This window comes from Mirounga angustirostris, unplaced genomic scaffold (genome assembly GCF_029215605.1).
Source record: "Mirounga angustirostris isolate CCGP_5_RB_7025 unplaced genomic scaffold, mMirAng1.0.hap1 SCAF_2, whole genome shotgun sequence".
In the NCBI taxonomy this organism is placed as follows: Eukaryota; Metazoa; Chordata; class Mammalia; order Carnivora; family Phocidae; genus Mirounga; species Mirounga angustirostris.
The window spans coordinates 35,660,092-35,677,637 of NW_026991710.1; the positions used below are offsets into that span (position 1 = coordinate 35,660,092).

Genomic DNA, 17,546 nt, shown 5'->3' on the forward strand with positions numbered 1-17,546 from the left:
TGGTGGATGACAATAAAGGCAACAGGCTAACCTTTCCTCAGGCATGGCTAACTTCTGCATAAGCATTTAGCCACATCTTGATGGAGACTAATGTAGAATAATGATGCTCTCTATTCTGTTTTAAAGGTGGTTAGCTAGTTTTTATCCGACCTCATGCTTCCCACGTGTGTGTGTGTGGGACCACTTCATAGTCAGTTCCATACACCTACTGCAATGACCAAGCAACAACAACCTGCGTTTTCACCTTGAGTATTGTGCTGAGAGCAAATTTGTTATTATGTCATAAGCTTGTTAACGACATAGGAAAATATCCACTGTAAATATTTCCTTAAGTAAAAATCAATTTGATAATAAAATAGTGTGGTTTTGCTTATTTTGGTTTTGCTTATTTTGGATTAAAAACATCACTTTGGAGAGTTTTCTTTTTTCTTGATTTTCTCCTATCATGCTATATTGTGTTGCTATATTATAGTGCAAAGTGCATAAACTTTAGGATCTGATGGTCATAGGTTTAAATCTTGGTTTGTTCTTCATTCAATAAATATGTGCTCAGTGCCTCCGATCATGCTCCAGACATTCTACTAAGTGTAGAGGATGCAAAATTAAATAACACAAACCCTTCAATCTCAGGAAGCTCCTGGTCTCATGGTAGGGTAAGAGAGGGTGGTGCAGAGTGAATGCTGGGGGTGCAAAAGAGGAACAGCACATATCCCATTGGAGGGAGGAAGGGGGGCTCCCTTGAGAGGTGCTGCTGGATGTGAATTGTGTCTGTTGAGAAGGGAGAGTGAACAATGGAGGAAAGTGTGTTCTAGGCATAAGGACGACAGAAGAGAAAGTCAGAGGCACTAAAGGACATGGCATGTTTTGGTAAAAATGTTTTGCTGTGTCTGGAAAATTTGGCACATAGTCGGAATTTATAAATTTTAGTGAATAAATAATCAGTGCATGGCAATGAGTGCTATGGGAAACAAAGCCAGGGGACAAAATAAAAGACACATCACAAAGGGCTTTATGTATTTGACCTTCATCCTGAAAGCTGTGAGAAGCAATTGTTTATTATTATTTTATATAAAGAAATGACATGATCAGATTCTCACATGGGCTCTGGAGAATGGATAGAAAGGGTCTACTCTAGGGCCACGGAGGCCAGTGGAGAGGCTATTGTAATCCAGGTGAGAAACTGTGGGAACCTGAGTTAAAGCTATAGGAGTGGGGACAGAGAGGAGACAGGCTATAATCTGCTTGATTTATAGAGTGTAGGGGGCAGCGATAAGGGAAAGCTCTGGAGGAATCAGGACTGTTCCCAGATTTCAAGCACTGGTTCAGGAGGTATAGTGGCAATGGTGAGGTTAGCTTCAGGCATTCTGAATTCAAGTATAGAGGGTGGAAGGATTCAAGTATCCCGAGTGGAAGTGTTACATACATAATTGGATATCCAATCTGGAGTGCTGGAGTGAAATCTGAGCTGAGGCTATATCCTTGAGAGTTCATTAGTCTTCAATTAGCTATTGAAGCTTTGGATGAGATCATCCACAGAGAAGGAGGTGGACCAAGCTGAGAGCCCATGGGAACCAGAGTTCTTAGGGGAAGAGGGGCTTGAGCTGAACATGGAGAGGGACATATAAGACATATAAGAGAAAATCTAGGACATGTAAGACATATAAACCTAGGACATATAAGACATATAAGAGAAAATCTATACCAACAGGAAAAGATTTTTATGATTATGTACCTTGAGCAAGTTTGCAATCTCTCTGTGACTTTTTTACTTTATCAGTGAAAATGGAATAATATCTGTTGCATTGTATATTATGAGGTTTGTAGTGACAATAAATGCATTCATTTGACATGGTCCCTATGACATAAAATTCATCAGTTTTTTTTTTGTTTGTTTCTGGTATTGATTAGGTCACTAATAAAATTGTTCACAATAAGATCTTCCACTTAATGGGACTTATTATTTTGTTCAATAATTTGGTCATATTTCTTTCCTAATAACTGAATCTCCAAAATTCAATAATCAACTCCAGTTAGGAGCTCTGGTATCAAAGCAAGCAGTGTCCATTGAAGAACATTTCCAGAAATTTATTTTCTTCCTTCCAATAATACTGTGATTAATCTTATTTAAAAACACCTGCATTGGGGTGCTTGGGTGGCTCAGTTGGTTAAGCCTCTGCCTTTGGCTCAGGTCATGATCTCAGGGTCCTTGGATTGAGACCAGCGTTGGGCTTCCTGCTGAGAAGGGAGCCTGCTTCTCCCTCTGCCCCTCACGCAGTTTGTGCTCTCTCTCTTTCTCTCTCACTCTCTCTCCCTCAAATAAATAAGTAAAATCTTAAAAACACACACACACACCTGCATTTCTTATTTGAATATGCAATCAATATCAAGTAAACTTCCTTTACAAAATTACATCGGTCATCCCAAATAGTATGGTATATACTTGAAAAAAATAGGACTTGTAAGGTTTCAAGCATTATTCTTCACATCTGCTTCTGTGGGCTTTGTGTGCCTTACAATTTAGTTGCTTTTATTAAAGCAACCTAATTTGGGGAAATTTGAGAAGAAATGGAAAGGCAACATTTTCTTGCCTTTGAAATTTTGTTTGTTCTCTTTGAAGCTGAACTGAAAAATTAGCTAGATGCTTTTGTGGAGAACACAGACAAATTCAACCTCTGGCTTTATGTAGAAATTTCAAACATTTTCATTTGTGTTTTCTTTTTCATGTAACACAAAGTACCTCCTCATTTGGTCATGCTTAGTGTCTGGTTTCAGAGCAATTTCTAAGGCTTGTTTGGAGGAAACAAAGCATATTTCTAGGTAAGAGGTAGAAAAGAGAGAAAACACACTGGGTAGATAAAGATCAGGCAATTTTTTTTTTTTTAATGCACTTGCTTCTTTTTTAATACCCTTTCCATTTCTTCAGTAGCAACTTGGAGAAAGTTCTACTAACAAGTAATTGTGTCAAAGGTCTTAGAAGAACAATGTGTTTCATGCCTGCCTTACTAGAATTACCTCATTTCCTGTTTATAAAGCAAGCTGATAAACACAATGAGGAAGATGTAGCTCAATAACCAGAGGCTTGAGTGTATTCTTGACATTGCCATACCTTTGCTCAAGTTGGATTAGAGGATCTGCAAGTTTCCTTTCTGTTTTAAGATTGTATAATTTGAAGTCCTTTTATTCCTATACCTATGGTCCAGTATCTTAAAATCTATCTGTCTATCTATAGTAGGCTAAATAACGGAGTCCCCCCCACCCCCAGCCCTGTCAAAGTGTCTATGTCCCAATTTGTTATGGGACTGTGAATATGTTACCTTACCGCAAAAAGGACTTTGAGGATGTAATTAAGTTAGAGATCTGGAGATGAGAAGATCATCCTGGATTATTTGATGGGCCCAATGCCATCACAAGGGTCCTTATAAGAGGGAGGCACAAAGATCAGAGTCAGGGAGAAGATGGGGCAATGGAAACAGAGACTCTTACAGTACACTTTGAAGATGGTGGAAGGGACCAAGATCCAAGGAATGCAGGTAACCTCCAAAAGCTGGGAAAGGGAAGCTAAGGGATTTTTCCCTAGAGCCTTAGTGGGAAGCATAGCCCTGCTGATCCTGTGATTTATTCCCAGTCCCATTTGGGACTTCTGATTTTCAAAATAGCAAGGCTATTTTTGTTGTTTTAAGCCACTCAGCGTGTTTGTAGGAATTTGGCGCAGCAGCCCCAGGAAACTACTACCCTAAGTATCTAAAATCCGTGTATATATATGAAACTTCAGGATTCATAAGTCCTGTATCTGTCCCTCTAATTTCTTGTTCTCTACCAGATGAGATGGGGTATAGATACACTCCGACAGAGTCAGTACATGACCAATAGGACCATATAAAGATTTGAGTTCCATGATTTACTCAGCTCAGATACTAGGGCCATCATTTGTTAGTTGTCTGCCTTTAGATTTGTCACATACTTTTTTGTGTCTCAGTTTCCTTCGCTGAAAAGTTAGGATAATGAGAGTGCCTATGTTCCTTATGGAATTGAAGGACTCAGTCCTCATAAAATACATATATCAGCTTTGTGTGGCAACTTCCAAGCTTCCCATAAGGGCTCTCCACCAGTTTCTTCTCCTGAATGCAGTATTTGAAATCTGGAGAAGAGCATATTTAGGTGAGGTTGGAATCATGACAATCAGAATAGTCAGGGGGACATGAGTTAAACCTGGAAACCCAAGGAGGAGGCAGGAATGAGGATTTGCCTGAGGCTGGGTCCAATTTTCTCGACTCAGTTTTCACTGCCTTTGTTGCACTTGGTTCTCAGTCTATTCTGGGAATTCCACAGAGACTAAGATCACTTCCCTTCATCACAGATACTTATGAAACTATCAAGCTGAGAGGAGATGCAGGTATTTCAACCTCTAAAGTAGATTCTTATCACATCCAAACCCACTAAAAGGGATTGACATCATTTAGCTGATTATTCAGGCATTTTCCTTGATGGAGAGAATTGAGAAAGAGTTTAAACTTTTATTGTTTGGTTTTTATACATGATATGTATATATTTGGGAGAATGGAAGGAAAAAGGCACCTGTACCTTTAAGAAGGAGCACAGGGTTTTTTGTAAAGTAAAAAGATGAAAGGCATGAGGGAAATGGTCAAGGCCACTTATTATTCTGGAACATACTTTAGTTCCTTGTCTTCTGATTTTGCAGCTTGAATTTTTCATAGGATGTGAGGGAAAGTATATTTTTTCAATGTTTCCATTGGTGGGATGTTCCTAATTCATTTGCTCCCTGGCTTTTCACTGTTGTAAGCATATAACTTTGGGATTGGATGCTCCTGAATATGATGATTTGGGCACTCACCTTGATGTCAGTGTTATCTGAAGAGATGAGCAGAATAACAAATGCCAATAAATCATATTTCTGATGATGTCTATAGAAACCCAACTATTCCTATTGGAGGAGATGCTTTTGTTTGTTGGTAGGAAGGTGGTTTCCAGTAGAGACCAGTTTCTTTTCTCCCAACTGTGTGACTGGGTAATGAAAGCTGCTATGTTTGTAAAGTATTATAATTTACACTGTGCCTTCAGTGCATTTTACATATGATCCTACAACTCCTTTTTGGGCTAGATTACAGCTATTCCTATATTAGAGAAGAGAAAACCTAGTTCCAGAAAAGTAAACTGATTTCCCCAAGTTCATACAGTTAACCAAAGCACTGGCTCGAGATGGGTTTTCTTTCCACTACACGTTGCTTCCCAAAAAAAGTTGATTCAAGTGAATAAACTTGGGAGTCTCAATTTCCCCCCATATAAGACCTGTGTACAGACTCATTAGAGTAGATGCCACATCACAAACTCAGATCGAAAGGAGCACTGCAGGCAATGTTAATGCAAGAAATTGTCTAGATGTAAGGGAATGGTTATTACATATGGCTTTAAGAGACATGTGCCCCTAAAGGGGGTAGCTTCCACCAAGCTTCAGGTACTGTTTTTGTACAGGAATGCAACAGAACTAGTGTTGTCAGATTCTGTTTCTTCAAGAACAGACAAAAATCCAGATTTTCAAGTGAAATCTCCCTGTGTTTGATTAGTGCTAAATTGGCAGAGCTATGACTTTTCTTGAAGGTCTCTATGGTAGGGGAGTGGGACACCTTCATTTTCATGAACTCAGATGTGCTGTAAAATCAACATTGTTTCTGTTTAACTTTTTGGAAGTCTTTTTCGTTTGTTTGGTATGGAGAATTCATTAGGTTCATTGACTTTTCAATTAATATCTAGGCCAACTCAATAATTGATTTGGACAAATAGATAATTCCTAAGGTAATAATGGAAATTCTTTTTTTTTTTTAAGATTTTCTTTATTTATTTGACAGAGAGAGAGAGACAGCCAGAGAGAGAACACAAGCAGGGAGAGTGGGAGAGGGAGAAGCAGGCTTTCCACCGAGCAGGGAGCCTGATGTGGGGCTCGATCCCAGGACCCTGGGATCATGACCTGAGCTGAAGGCAGATGCTTAACGACTGAGCCACCCAGGCACCCCAGGAAATTCATTTATTTATATGATCTTAGAGCATTACAAAAACAGAAAACACATTCTCCAGAAATCTTTGCCTGCAAAGATTGTGCTCATGCATTTCTTTCATGCCACCGAGGGGGCACCCGAAGTTATAAAAGGAGAGATTTTTATGGCATCTGATATATATGCTCCACTTTGTTGTTTTCATTCTTAGAATTGATGGTGCATCCAGTCAAATGTAAATGGTAATTTTACTCATTAAAGAGATTGATTGATTGATTATTATTTTTAAAGATTTTATTTATTTATTTGAGAGAGAGAGAGAGAGAGAGAGCAGGAGCAAGGGGAGGGGCATAGGGAGAAGCAGACTCCTTGCTGAGCAGGGAGCCTGGATGCCAGATGCAGCACTCAATCCCAGGACCCTGAGATCATGACCTGAGCCAAAGGCAGATGCTTAACCAACTGAGCCACACCCAGGTGCCCCAAAGAGGTTTATATCTTGATCACTATGTAATTATGAGATTTAACTTTGCCATTCTAGCTTATGAGGTTGATGACATATGTGAATTTGGACTTCATGTTCTGTGAAAAGGAGGTGTGTGCAAAATGACCTCCAACAGCCAAAGGAGCTGTGAGACTGAAGAAAAAGGTCCCTAAGTCCAACTTGATAAGAAATGGTTTATTAAGGGGACTTATGGACAGAAGTCTTCGGCTGTTACAAGAGGAGTGGATCTCCACAACCCCACTTCCCCGTAAGACCTGCTTTTGTAGACTACAGGCTGGGAGTACTGCTGGGGAACCACTGGGGGAACTGTTTGAGAATAGTTGTGTGTCATAGTCATAGGGCAGATCAAGGACAGTATGCCTCCAGGGTGTACTTAAGGGCCATTATGTGGTTAAATAAAAAGAAAGAATGTGGGGGGAGGGTGTTGTGTTCAAGAAGGCTTCAGGTTACTGGGCGGTCATCATGGCAGATTTGTCCAAGATGACGTCAGTCTGGTTCACACGGTTGTAATAAAAGGGGTAATAGTGTTGCTGCTGGTGTGTGTCAGTAACATTTTATAATAATAATGATGATAGTAATAATCAAAAGGTACCATTTACTGAGTGTTTATTATGCTTCATGCCAAGGGTTTTTCTATTCATTAAGTCATTGAGTCCCCACAAATCCTCATGAAGGAGGCATTAATGTCCCTGTATTACAGATCAGAAAACTGAAATTTAAAGAGATTAAATAACTAGTCCAAGATTATCCAGTTATTAGGAGGCAGATTCAAATCAAGTTCTTATTAAATGTATGGGAAAGAGGCCAGAAGATATTTATTAAGCATCTACCGTATACTGGGTCATATTTGGGGTTCTTAGTTCTAGTGAGCAAAATTAAGTTCCTGCTTTGTTGGGGTTATATTTTATTTGGGGTTATATATTTATTTGGAATAGACAGTAAATCAATAAACAAACACAATGTAATGTCTCACAGTACTAGGTACTGCTAGGAAAGAATTGGGTAAGAAGATAGAGGGCCCATGTTCCCTAAGATGATGAGTGTGTGAGGGGGTGGCAGCTAGCCAGAGATAGTAGAATGATGTCGAGGGACGAGCAATGGGAATTTCCAGGGCTGTCCCTGTGACAGTCTCTCCCTGGTATAATCCACCGCTCAGTTCTAGAACAGTATGGCCCATTGGTTTGTTGTATTTAAGAGGGTTATGTAAAGTATCTTCCTATGGCAAGAGCAAGGACTTAGGAAGCAGACCCAGATTAAAATTTTGGTTCTGTTCCTTTTCCCCTGAGGTATTTGGGCACCTTAGGTTTATTCCAAGCTTTAGTTTCCTTATCTGTAAAATTTGAATTATAATTCTTATGTCATGGAAGTTGCACATGTGAAGTCCTAAGCACCACATACAGATACACAGGAGTCATGTCATAACTAATGTTATTATAATTATTTTTATAATCTGTGTCTAATGAAGGGAAACAGAGAAGTTCCCTGGGGTGCATCCCAGAACATGCATACAGCTACAGGGGTTTACAGAATAGCACAAAGAGGGAGAGTCAGAGAGGGAGAGAGATGTAAAATTCCCTGCCCTTTACAAAGGCCCACAGCCCTGCTTCCATGGGCATGCACTTGCTCTTTAAGATGGCAGTTCTGGAGCCAGGTTGGCCTATTGCCTGATAATCAAGAAGTCTGGGTCTGGTCCCAGTTTGCCTTCTGACATGATGTATGGCTCTGAGCTCATCACTCCACCTCTTTGTTTTCAGGTAGAGGAGAAAAGATCTCTCCACCTTCGCCATCTCAAAAGAATCTCTTTAGACTAAAAAAAAGTTTAAAATGCACCTCTTGTGATGTTACTTCTTATTATATATGGGAGCATAATTTAGCAAAGAGTCAAACCTCTTTAAATCACAAACATTATTTCACGGGCGATGACTTAGGTCTATAGCCATCTGTGTTTGGGCAACAGCTTTATCCTGGGGAGGGAGTAGTAAAACAAAAGGGCAATTCTGCGGCTCATCTTGGCTCAGGGGAAGCACGTGGATTATGGAAGGGTGTGGATCTGGGTTCCAGTTTCCTAAATTGCTTAATTTTAACTCTGTCACCTTGTTTAGGACACTTATCCCCTGTGAGCCTAGGTTTCTCCATCTATGAATAAAGCAGCAACATGTCAGGTATTGTGGGGATTAAATGAATGTAAAGTGACCAGCATTATGTCTTCCATGGACATCTTAAAATATGACTTTTCATTTTATTTTTGTTTAAGACCTGAATTCCTGGAGGTATCTGGAGGCCCCTATTTCGGGAGGCCTTTTCAAACCAGCCAAGCTGGACAGGCAAAAGGTCAAGTGGAAATAACCCACTGGATTAGCTCCTGCCTCAGGAGCTGGGTCTGCTCCAAGCTGATCCTCTGTCAGAGAGCGGTGGGGACTGATTCTTGGCCTGAATTCCAGTGGCAGTTCCCATGAGCGTGGGGGCTTCAGCGGGTGTGGGGGCTCCAGAACTATCCCAAGATGACGAGGTACTACCATTTCACAGTGCCTCTTGTAGGGCAGGTGCAGGCTGAGGACATACACTGGCTATTTGGAAACCTCTTTGTACACAGCAATTTCCATCCCTCGCCAACACATCTACTTTTGCTTCAGGCTCTTGTGAGGCTTCAGGCCACTCCTAAGATTCATCTTTTTAATCAATGGAAAGGAAGAAATGGCCTGCCTTTATTATTATCTAGGTTGGCTCTCTCAAAACAAGCAGGCTGCAAATCCCAATGGCTTCTCAGCACTGTCTCTGATGCATCCATCCTTCATTACGCTATTCCCATGGTAACCCTAGGCAGGGAGAAGAAGGACAGCTAACCATTGAGCGGCTATTTTTAGATTTCTGGCCAGATGCTTTGATAAATCTGTTGAGGGAAAGAAAATGAAACAAATGTAGGAGAGGATTTTTTTTTTTCCAAAGACAATATCATTGAAATCCATATTATAAAACTGGAAAAGACCTTGAGAAATCACTCAACCTACTACCTCTAGGAAGGTCTACTTCCAAATCATACCCAAAAATTGTTCAATAAGATCTTTTTTAGAACATTTTATATAATAGCTTATTCTAATAGATAACCAAATTTTCTACCCTGATTTTATCCTGTGTTCATTCTCAGTTCTCAGACCAACGGAGTTGGGAATAAGACTATGATTATTCAAGTTGTCAGCTACACAACCCTGAGGGAATCATTTATTAGACTACACTAATAATGACATTCCTGAGGCTTGTGCAGTGCACATTCTGTGTAACTATCTGCACCGGTCCTACTTCACTTACTTTTTTTTAAAATGTAAATTCCTCCCTTCCTCCTTAAAAACCTTCAGGAATTTCCCCTTGCTCTGAGGTTAAAGCCGATAGATCTTTAAAGGGAGCATCATGTTGCCTGATTTCAAGCTATATTACTAAGCTGTGATCACCAAGACAGCATGGTACTGGCACAAAAACAGACACATAGATCAATGGAACAGAATAGAGAGCCCAGATATGGACCCTCAACTCTATGGTCAACTAATCTTCGACAAAGCAGGAAAAAATATCCAGTCTCTTTAATAAATGGTGCTGGGAAAATTGGCCTGCCACATGCAGAAGAATGAAACTGGACCATTCTCTTACACCATACACAAAGATAAACTCAAAGTGGATGAAAGACCTCACTGTGAGACAGGAATCCATCAAAATCCTAGAGGAGAACATAGGCAGTAACCTCTTTGACATCGGCCACAGCAACTTCTTTGAAGACCCGTCTCCAAAGGCAAGGGAAACAAAAGCGAAAATGAACTTTTGGGACTTCATTAAGATAAAGAGCTTTTACATAGCAAAGGAAACAGTCAACAAAACAAAGAGGCAACCCACAGAATGGGAGAAGATATTTGCAAATGACATTACAGATAAAGGGCTGGTATCCAAGATCTATAAAGAACTTCTCAAACTCAACACCCAAAAAACAAATAATCTAGCCAAAAATGAGCAGAAGACATGAACAGACACTTGTCCAAAGAAGAATGGCTAACAGACACATGCAAAAATGTTCATCATCATTAACCATCAGGGAAATTCAAATCAAAACCACATAGAGATACCACCTTACACCAGTTAGAGTGGCAAAAATTGACAAGGCAAGAAACAACAAATGTTGGAGAGGTTGTGGAGAAAGGGGAACCCTCTTACACTGTTGGTAGGAATGCAAGTTGGTGCAGCCACTTTGGAAAACAGTGTGGAAGTTCCTCAAAAAGTTCAAAATAGAGCTACCTTATGACCCAGCAGTTGCACTACTGGATATTTACCACAAAGATACAGATGTAGTGAAAAGAAGGGACACATGCACCCCAGTGTTCATAGAAGCAATGTCCACAATAGCCAAACTGTGGAAGGAGCTGAGACGCTCTTCAATAGATGAATGGATAAAAAAGATGGGGTCCATATATACAATGGAATATTACTCAGCCATCAGAAAGGATGAATACCCAACTTTTACATCAACATGGATGGGACTGGAGGAGATTATGCTAAGTGAAATAAGTCAAGCAGAGAAAGACAATTATCATATGGTTTCACTTATATGTGGAATTTAAGGAATAGCATGGAGGACATTAGGAGAAGGAAGGGAAAAATGAAGGGGAGGAAATCAGAGGGGGAGATGAACCATGAGAAACTTTGGACTCCGGGAAACAAACTGAGGGTTTCAGGGGGGGGGGGGCGGTGGGGGGATGGGTGAGCCCGGTGATGGGTATTAAGGAGGGCACGTAGTGCATGGAGCACTGGGTGTTATATGTAAACAATGAATCATGGAACACTACATCAAAAACAAATGATGTAAGAGAAAGACATGTATCATATGACCTCACTGATATGAGGAATTCTTAATCGCAGGAAACAAACTGAGGGTTGCTGGAGTGGGGGGTGGGGTGGGAGGGATGGAGTGACTGGGTGATAGACACTGGGGAGGGTATGTGCTCTGGTAAGCACTGTGAATTGTGCAAGACTGTTGAATCTCAGATCTGTACCTCTGAAACAAATAATGCAATATATGTTAAAAAAAAAAAAGAAGAAGAAGGTAGCAGGAGGGGAAGAATGAAGCAGGGGAAATCGGAGGGGTAGACGAACCATGAGAGACGATGGACTCTGAAAAACAAACTGAGGGTTCTAGAGGGGAGGGGGGTGGGAGGATGGGTTAGCCTGGTGGTGGGTATTGAGGAGGGCACATTCTGCATGGAGCACTGGGTGTTATGCACAAACAATGAATCATGGAACACTACATCTAAAACTAATGATGTAATGTATGGGGATTAACATAAGAATAAAAAAAATGATGTAATGTATGGTGACTAACATAACATAAGAAAATAAAAAAATAAAATAAAGTGGTTATAAAAGTACAACATGATATCTATCCTGCATACCTATCCAGATTCATTTAGTACTACTGTAGTTCTCTTTCTCGGTGTTTTCGCAAAAGACTTCCAGTCAGAGTCTCAAACATGCCATCTTCCTCCCATCTCAAGATCTTTGCACTTACCTATAATACTCCTCCCTATGCTTTCTTACCTAGCTCATTTCTCTAACTCCTTCCTGTCCTTAAAAGCAGAGCTCATTTATCAGAAAACACTTTCTCGACCTCTGAAACAAGAAAAGCACACACCTTCAATAGCCTCTCCTCACAATTCATGCATTTCCTTTCCAGCGCTTAACAGTTTGTGAATGTATATTTATTTACGTAACTTTTTAAAAAAAAACTATGAACTTCAGATTGTGAGGGAATGATATTGTTTGCTCACCATTATATATCTAGTACCCAGCACTGTGTTTAGCAAATAAATTATTCTAGTAACTGAATGAATGACTAGCAATTATTTTAAAGGGACATAATCCCAGTTTCTCTGTCAAGTCAAGCTGTCAACATGATTGACTGGGGCTCCTTAAAATGTAATGTGCATCCAAATTCCTCAGAGGACTTGTTAAAAATGCGGATTCTGATTCAGTAGATCTAGGGTGAAGCCTGTCATTCTGCATTTCCAACTCATATCTAACTAGCTGTAGAATTTGGTTGTAGATTGGAATCACCTTAGGAGCTTAAAAAAAAGAATCACAATTCTGAGATTTTATCGCTGGTGATTCTGGCTTAATTGTTATGTACTTGGCCAGGGCTTGGGGGATCTTTAAAAACTCCCCAGTTTAAAACAAACAAACAAAAAACACCCCACAAAAAAACCCCAAACAAACAAAAAAAACCTTCCCAGTTTATTCTAATATCAAACATTCTTGGAGATCCACTGATTCCAGGCAAAGCTCATCCTTAACAGGAGGTAAAGGGATATTTTCGTTGCCCTTTGCATTAAACAGCATCCAACATGGCCACCTGATAGAGGTCCATCTTATTACTATTTTTTAAATGCATATCTTTAGAGACACACAGCAAAGTGGTACCTACCATTTGTTGTGTGAGCTGAGAGAAGCCCATAGGAGTTGGTTAATGTGGCAGCAGAATGGTCCAATCTTAAACTTTCCCACCTCTATCATGGGGGAAACTTACGTCTTATCAAATATTCAAAATTAAGTGTAGCTATTGAAAAAAGTGGAACATTTTGGTAGAACCAAATGCAGTTATAGTAGCCTTTGCAGCCAGAGGAACAATGCATACTTACTCACATAATAGCATCAGAGAAAAGAGAACTGATGCACTTCCAAAAGGTGCAGTATTTGTAGTGAGTTTCTTGATTCCCTGCTTGCCCATAACCATGAACCTGAAGACGAGCCATAGGCTCTTGGGCATTTGGTTTACTTTCTTTGAAGATCAGTGCTTTTTAATCTAAAGCATAGTAACAATCCCCCTTTCTTGTCATTAATTCCGCTGACCGCTGATTATTTCCACTGATTTATTTTTGTTTGTGTTTTTTTTATTATGTTATGTTAATCACCATACATTACATCATTAGTTTTTGTTGTAGTGTTCCATGATTCATTGTTTGCGTATAACACCCAGTGCTCTATGCAGAACGTGCCCTCTTTAATACCCATCACCAGGCTAACCCATCCTCCAACCCCCCTCCCCTCTAGAACCCTCAGTTTGTTTCTCAGAGTCCATAGTCTCTCATGGTTCATCTCCTCCTCCGATTTTCCCCCCTTCATTTTTCCCTTCCTACTATTTTTTTTTTTAATCTTAAAAATTCCCCAACGTGGAGTATAATCTTTTGCACTGGGTAGCTTAGCACAGTAGTACATGTCAAGCCCTACACTAGCTGTTTTCATAGTCTCGGTTACTTAGTCTCCTCAGCAAACCTGTTAGGCAGATCACATTTTACAGATGACAAAATTGAAGCTTACTAGTTGACTAGCTTCCGCAAAACACACAGATGGCCAGTGGCAGAGTCCGGATATATCTGATGCTCTCTCCACCCCAGTGTTAATTAACAGTGTGTAGGCCAAATTTGGCCTTCAAATATATTGGTCCACATGGTCTGTGTATATTTGCATCTGATGGGCTGATTTCTTTGAATATAGAGTGGTGGATTCTACCTTCTGATTCTACTATTTTAGCTATTTGGAGGGGTTTCCAGTCAAAGTTTTGACTTCAGAGGGGTTTGTAAGTTGCATGGTTGCATGATTGTGTTGCAACAACCATAGCCCCATGAAAACTCACGTATCCCTTGGACTCATGGTGTAGTGTATTCCGTTTAGTCTCCTTCAAGGAAGACTGTGGTAAGGAAGAAGAGGATTTTCCCTAATGTTGTCAGGGCCTATGTGGTCTGGCCCTAGTAGCGCTGGGCAGGTCGTCCCAGGAATGTCACTGATTCCTGATGTAGCAGGACATGCAGAAAGCAAGATTCACACATAGGAGTCTTCTCCTTGGTTTTGAGAGTTGGTTGCCTCTGTTCCAATGTATCTGTTTCCTTTCTATGCCTGACTCTGACCCACAGCCCACTCTGGTGCTGGTTTCTCTGCACTCCCCGCGTCATTCAGTCTTCGCAGAGCCTTCTCATTGCATGTCGGAGCCCGGTCACTCAGTGGAGTGCAGGCACATAGGCTGTGCTACTGAAGCCTCGGAACAATCCTCTGATACACTTCTTATTCCCAGGAGACTGTGGCCCAAAGAGAAGGAGAAGGATTTTCAAATGGTTAAATACTAACCTTGACTAGTCTGTCACATATTTCACTTGGGCTTAAGAGGCCGATCTTGCAACTGAACCCTGGCTACGGAACATGAGAAAGATTATTCAACCATTCCTTATTTTACCACGTGGCCTACCATGTGAGACATCATCGATTTTAAGATATGCCGTTATTTGATATGCCACTGAGAACAGAAAAATCACTGTCAAGTAAATTATGTCATTTAAATTATGTTGATTATTATCCCCTTCTCAAGTACAGGTTTTCTAACATAAAAATATGTCTGAGGATTGACGAATATGGCACTTTAACTTTTATTGCATGCCTTTAAGGTAGAAGACACTAAAGTGTGAATTGTCTTACTAAGATGTAAGAAAGTAGATGAAAATATTTACACTACCATGTTCTTCCTTCAGCAACCATCAACTGACCTAGAATTTGACCGTGTAGTGATTTATACCACTTGCCTTCGTGTGGTACGGACAACCTTTGAAAGATGTGAACTGGTTAGAAAGATCTTCCAAAACCATCGAGTAAAATTTGAAGAGAAAAACATAGCTCTGAATGGTGACTATGGAAAAGAGTTAGATGAGCGATGCCGACGTGTTTCAGAAGCCCCTTCCCTCCCTGTCGTGTTCATCGATGGCCATTATCTTGGGGTAAGTACTCTGCTAAGGAAAATCTTCTTTTTTTATTGAACCCAACCAGTGTTGTTAGAAATCTGTAAGCCTATGACAAGGCGACTTGCAACATAACTCCCAGGACATTTGCTATTTTTTTGGAGTTCAGACCAAAGGGATTGAGGCACTTATTTCTATCCCAAATGATGTGTTGCTAACAGTGTTCATCCCTACAGAAGCATGGTGAGATAAAATCCACATGAAATTGTCTTTTTTAATAGGAATACATTTTTCACTTGTCCAGTTGACTTGAGTTTTGCATTATGAAGCTTGACATGTGAGATAAAAACTATTTTTTAGTTCACACAAGAAAAAGGGAATATTTATAAGATACACATTTATGAATTCTCTTATGCCCCATTATCGAACACTACCTACATTAGGTAGGTAGTTTCCTACCTAATGAAACAAAGATGGCAGTCCCAAAACAAAATCAATAAGAAATGGGGCCTGGAGCCAGAATTTTATCTGCTTGTTTTTTAAAATTATTCTGGATTTTGGTAATTTGGCAGCGTGAGACACAAATTTAGGCTTCCAGTAGCAGAGAAGGGAAAATTCCCGAGCAGCAATGAAACATGACTGCCTCCTTTCTCTTTGAGTAATACTGTTAGCGTAATTAACCCCCACTGATCTATGAACACACTCAATCGCTAAGAAGCCCAAGAAGAGGGCTCTGGAGAGTGCACTCTAGAAAGAGTAAGAACAAAGAGCCAAAGGAGGCCAGCGGTTGAGGGGGTGGGACTGACTCCCCCAGATCACTTATCAGAGAACAAAGAGCTGCCTTCAAATGGCAGACGGATATTTGGATCTTGGCTTTGTTTCACCTTTGGTCTTAACCTTCAGTTTTCAGAGATGGTTAGAAAAAATCCAGAGCAGGAAATGCTCATGTTTTGTTACAGGGAAGCTGTTCTGATATCCTGTCTAGAGCCATCTCTGTTAGAGACAGCCTGTCATCTTATGGAAAGACAAATGCAGAGAAGCCATGAGTCACTAGCTATGTCTTCTGCAATCTTACTTCAAACTTGAGTTGGATGCAGACTCCATTCTGAAGCAGAGGAATTTTGATTTGAAGGATTGAGCCTCTTTCATTATATTTCCACATGTACCCTTAGGTCCCAGAAAGCTACAACAATGACAGTGATAATAATGATAAATTAATAATAATAGTAGTAATACTGTTACTATACTGTGCTCTCAGCTTTACACATTCATCTCATCTAATCCCCAGGACAGCCTTAGAGAATACCTCTCTGCTCTCCTCGCTGAGAGGCAAGACAGCCTTGTTTCAAATTCCTGCTCTGATACTTCTGTGTGATTCTGGGTAATTTATAAATCACTCTGTGCCTTGGTTTTCTCATGTGTAAAAGGAGCATGGTAATAGAACTTTTCTCACAGACTAAATTGTGAGGATTTTACCGTATATGTAATATATAGAAGTGCTCAATTCCTGTGCCTGGAACAAAGTATGTTTTTAATAAATAGTAACAACTATTATCCTTGTTTTGCCAAAGAGAACATTAATTACTTTGCTCCAAATCACATAGCTGGTCAAGTGACAGGGCCAGGACTCAAAGTTAGGTCTGTCCGATTCCCCAAATCCCTGCTTTTTGGCACATCACCTCAAAGAAAGGGATCTTTGATACTTTGTCTGCTGATATGGTCTTATGCCTAGGACATGGTTTGGCACAAAGTGCTCAGAAACGTATGTTGAATGGGTGTATGAATGATGCTATACTGTTCTCTCACATTCTTTCCTTCTCTCCCTATGACATTCTTCCACAAGGAAAAGATCTGATAAACTCACTCACACCAGGGAGAAAATCACTGATAAGGTTGTGGTCATTTGCCTTTTAACCCTGGCAAAATTCTTCTGATGATGTAAGATATTTCACATTGTAGAATTTTAATTTCTGTGAAATTGCCCAATTAAATTTAGTGGGTGACTGCCTCCTTACACAGGTGTAATATGGTTGGCCTCACCTGATATGCTGCTTTTGACCATACTTATCTTCTTCCTCCTTCTAAGGCAATCTAACAGGCCGTGGTGCTATTTTTCTTTCCATTTGATGGGTAGAGGCAGAGGGCAACAGGTAAAGGAGGTGGTGTGCAGATTCTTTCTCAACTGCTTTTTCTGCGTGATTAGTTTATTAGCACACAGTGGCCTAGAGAAGGAAAGATCACACAGGTGCTACCTTGTTGCTTCTGCAATTTGAAGCTAAT

General features: G+C 40.2%; 1 protein-coding gene across 37 annotated transcripts in view; it reads left to right on the top strand.

Moving 5' to 3' along the window:
* GRXCR1 (glutaredoxin and cysteine rich domain containing 1) overlaps nucleotides 1–17,546 on the top strand; it is a 309,082-nt gene that overhangs the window by 246,946 nt on the left and 44,590 nt on the right. For 35 of the 37 annotated variants that reach the window (XR_010409369.1, XR_010409353.1, XR_010409355.1 and 32 more), the window contains one exon: nucleotides 15,063–15,305. Coding sequence is in view for 1 of the 37 variants with exons in the window: in XM_045881227.3 (XP_045737183.1) it covers nucleotides 15,063–15,305 (243 nt within the window). In the remaining 36 variants the exon portion in view is untranslated. Of the gene's footprint in view, nucleotides 1–126; nucleotides 709–15,062; nucleotides 15,306–17,546 lie in introns of those variants that run through there. The other 2 variants (XR_010409382.1, XR_010409379.1) reach the window with 2 other exon arrangements.